This window comes from Hibiscus syriacus, unplaced genomic scaffold (assembly GCF_006381635.1).
Source record: "Hibiscus syriacus cultivar Baekdansim isolate YM2019G1 unplaced genomic scaffold, ASM638163v2 tig00110890_pilon, whole genome shotgun sequence".
Classification (NCBI taxonomy): Eukaryota; Viridiplantae; Streptophyta; class Magnoliopsida; order Malvales; family Malvaceae; genus Hibiscus; species Hibiscus syriacus.
This window is the reverse complement of record NW_024062900.1, coordinates 8,674,323-8,678,102: the sequence shown is the minus strand read 5'-3', so window position 1 is coordinate 8,678,102 and position 3,780 is coordinate 8,674,323. Positions and strand designations below refer to the sequence as shown.

General features: G+C 33.3%; 1 protein-coding gene across 1 annotated transcript; it reads left to right on the top strand.

Moving 5' to 3' along the window:
• The first annotated feature begins 636 nt into the window (after nt 1-636).
• LOC120144580 (myb family transcription factor IPN2-like) lies at nt 637-2,523 on the top strand. Its single transcript, XM_039158616.1, has 5 exons — nt 637-874; nt 960-1,036; nt 1,199-1,256; nt 1,377-1,431; nt 1,783-2,523. The coding sequence occupies exons 1-5, from the start codon at nt 706-708 to the stop codon at nt 2,366-2,368; spliced, it is 945 nt and encodes a 314-aa protein (XP_039014547.1). The 5' UTR covers nt 637-705; the 3' UTR covers nt 2,369-2,523.
• The last annotated feature ends 1,257 nt before the right edge of the window (nt 2,524-3,780 follow it).

The window sequence follows — 3,780 nt, the reverse complement described above, 5'->3', positions numbered from 1 at the left end:
TATATAGACTTTTACGACTTTTCATATTTTTAATATTATAATGGTTCAAAAGTTAAATTTAACAATATAATTATATTTTTCATAACACATAAAGTTTTAAATTATATAATATATTCTATATATTTATCATGATCTTATTTGAAAATATTAATCAAACATAAAATTGTAAACATATGTAGAACTGAAATAATTATGTACAGTTATAAAATTTTACAATTACAAATTTCCGTTATGTAATATTTTATGGTAAGTATGGTGATACATACAGTCCCCCCCCCCCCTAAGATTTACAATGGTCGCATTGACTATATATTAGGATTAATATTTGATGTATTTAAGTTATATGATTTAATAAAATATTAATAAATTGGATACTTTATTTTAAAATTAAATATATTTGAATAAATTTTGAATAATTTATTATTATTTAACTCATTGATAACTGCACCAAATATCAGTCTTATATATCATAATACTATTGTTCATTGTTTAAAGAATCAAATGAGGGGGTAGTTTAAAGCAGGGGCTGGTGCAGGTTAGAATGGGCGGCGCGTTTAACATATAGAAGTATATATTTAATGAAAATGATAATAGTCTTATAAATTTGGTTTCGCTTTTAGGAGAGCTGTTCCTAAAACCTCTCTATCTTCTTCCAAATTGCATATCGCATTTCTTGTGGAATCTCAATCTCTTTCTTGAGAGAGAATGTTCCAACCAAAGAAGCCCTCAACTATGAATTCCCACGACAGAAACATGTGTGTTCAACCCGATTCCGGTCTCGTCCTCACCACGGACCCCAAGCCCCGCCTGCGTTGGACCGTCGAGCTCCACAATCGTTTCGTCGACGCCGTTACTAAGCTCGGAGGACCTGAAAGTATGCACACCACTTCCCTTCTTCATCCTTGAAAGTCTATCCATTTCTTATATATGATGATCAATTGGGTAACTTTGACACACAGAGTCCACTCCCAAAACAATCATGAGACTTATGGGTGTGAAGGGTCTTACACTTTACCACCTCAAGAGCCATCTCCAGGTTTGAATGCATGCAACCACCTGCATATCCTTTTCTTCTTCTTCTTCTAGAGCCCTTTTTGGAGACCTTCTCTTCTCTATGTTGGGTTGCCTTGGTTTCACTTTTCTTTTTCCTTGCTTCTTTTTTGAATAACAGTAGTTTTAATTCTTGTTTCTGTATCAGAAATTCAGGCTTGGAAAGCAACCTCTCAAGGAATTCAATGATCACTCCATAAAAGATGGTATGAGATCTGTTGGACTCTTCTTTCTAGGGTTTTCTTTAATCAATGATTAAACATCTACTTTGCAACTTTTTTTTTTATCTAAATGCTTTGAGGTTTCTTTCCTGTTTTCGTGGCTAGATCTTCAAAGAAATTCTGCATCTTCATCTGGCATGATGGCTCGTACCATGAACCAGTAAGTACTGATTCATTTCTTATGATTTAATTTAAGTGTTTCTCTCCCTCTTATGTAAGGGTTTTTAAGAAAAAAGGTTTTCGGGATGAGGGATTCATATTTTCTTATGGAATGTATGTGTTTAATTGTATATAAAAGCAGTGCCCATTGTACTAAATTGCTGTTACGGTTGCGGTTCCGACAGTGAGGTTACAGTTGTGGATGTTACAACATGATTTCTTTTTTAAAAATAACTATAATTTTTATGTTGTGAATGTGATTTTTGGTATCATAGTGATTTTGAAAAATGTTACGTACGACTCTTATATTGTGTTGAGGCCGCATTTTAATACTATGACGGTTTGCCATTAGGATGCAAATGGCGGTGCAGAGAAGACTTCATGAGCAACTGGAGGTTAAAATGCATCTTCAATTTAGGGTTGAGGCTCAAGGCAAGTATATGCAGTCCATATTGGAAAAGGCTTGCCAAACCCTAGCTGGTGAAACCGTGGCTGCACCCGGAGACTATAAGGGTACTATTGTGGGAGCGATGAAAGATTTCAACTTCCCACCATTTCAAGACCTGAATATATACGGAGGCCATCAGCTTGATCTTCTACACAACATGGATAGCCATTTCACGCCGAATAGTGACGACATTTGCCTCGGAAAGAAGAGGCATAGCCCTTATAGCGGTAGCGGGAAGAGTCCTTTGATTTGGTCCGATGAGCTCCTCCGACTGCAAGACTTGGGAACACCTCCATCATCATATCTAGAGCCTCAAGATGACCCTTTTAAAGCTGAAATCATTCAAATTGGACCACCTAATTATATTCATACAAGTGCTGATATTTACGACTCGAAGCCAGTGCTTTCCGGCGATGGCATAGGAGGTGAAAAGAAATTCGATGGGTCGCCGATGCCGGAAAGACCATTGCCGAAAAGAGCACCGTTTTAGACGGACAGGATGAACCATAGTGTGGCACAAGGGAGGAATTCACCGTTTGGATAATCATTTGTAAAAAAGAAAGATTTATCAGACCTTATTTGACAATTAATTATGCTCCGTTGAGTTTGATATTTCACTAGGGTTATGGTAAATTGTGGTCACGATAGGATTTCGTCTCAGTTATATGATAATGCATGCCATGCAAGACCCTTTTTTCTTTTAAATTAATCGAATGAAGGAAAAATAAATATAAAAAAATACTTAAAGGAATAATCATACAAGGTAAAGAATTAATGATGAAATTTATATGTAACACCTTTTAGTAATTATGTTGCATGTTTGTAACTTGTTGTGACGGCCATATTTTGGTCAATGTGGGTCTTATTGGACTCATGTTCCAATGAAGTAACAAACTTTTAAAACCTTTTCTTTTAGGTTAGTTATTTATGAGGGTAAAATATATTATTAATTAGACTTTAGGGTATTTATATTTTGATCATTAAAATAAAAATATATATATTGGAGACATTAAATAACAATGCTTTAATTTCGATCATTATCATTAGTTGTGGTAAGTGGAAAAAAGGACGGAAATGATATATTTTTAACTTCAATTATCAAAGTCCAAGAATTCTAAATTTTCAGTGACCTTTAGTATAATTTATCTAAAAAATAAATATAATTATAATTTAATAAATGTTATTTTTATTAGCTATGTAACGATTACTGGTTGGTTATAAAGTTAAACATTAGACCATTTTATAGGGATCTTAGATTTGAACCATTTTTAGCAAAATATTTGTTTTATTTTTTATTGATAATAAGTTGATTACACGAATTCAAACTATAATTTAACTTAAATGTTACTTCTGTCAACAATATAACAATTATACAATTAGGGGCATTAGTTAAATATTGGACCCTTTTGCAGGGTCTCGAGATTTGAATCCTCTTTAGGAAAGTATTGGTCTCGTTTTTATTATCCAATAAGGAAGTTGACCAAAATATTTTGTAGTTTAATCATTACGAGTAACTGTTACATGATTGATAAAAATATATTAACTATATTTGTGATAAATTATAGTAATATCACTGCACTTTTATTCGAGTCACAAAACTTAAGAAGTGTTTTCATTTTGGCCATTGCCATTAATGTCACATTTGTTAACGCTAACGATGGTGTTAGAAATGAAATATTTCTTAAATTTAATGACTCAAAACTCAAAGATGAGTTCAATGATAAAAATGCAAACATCTTAAACCTTTAATGACTATTACTAGCATCTGTCTTATGCAATATCAATGCAGACAAGATCATCGGGAAGTAGGAAACTGTCGGGAAAAAAACACAGAAGCCTTGATGGCATTAAAGCAAAAGATGACAAAAGCAGGTAAAACGAGTTAAGCACAGAAACTCTTTC

What these genes read in the sequence shown, in the direction of transcription:
- LOC120144580 (XM_039158616.1), top strand. Translation starts at nt 706, where the DNA reads ATGTTCCAACCAAAGAAGCCCTCAACTATGAATTCCCACGACAGAAAC. An exon ending in TGATCACTCCATAAAAGATG is followed by an intron (nt 1,257 to 1,376) that starts GTATGAGATCTG and finishes TTTCGTGGCTAG; the next exon opens with ATCTTCAAAGAAATTCTGCA. An exon ending in ATGGCTCGTACCATGAACCA is followed by an intron (nt 1,432 to 1,782) that starts GTAAGTACTGAT and finishes GTTTGCCATTAG; the next exon opens with GATGCAAATGGCGGTGCAGA.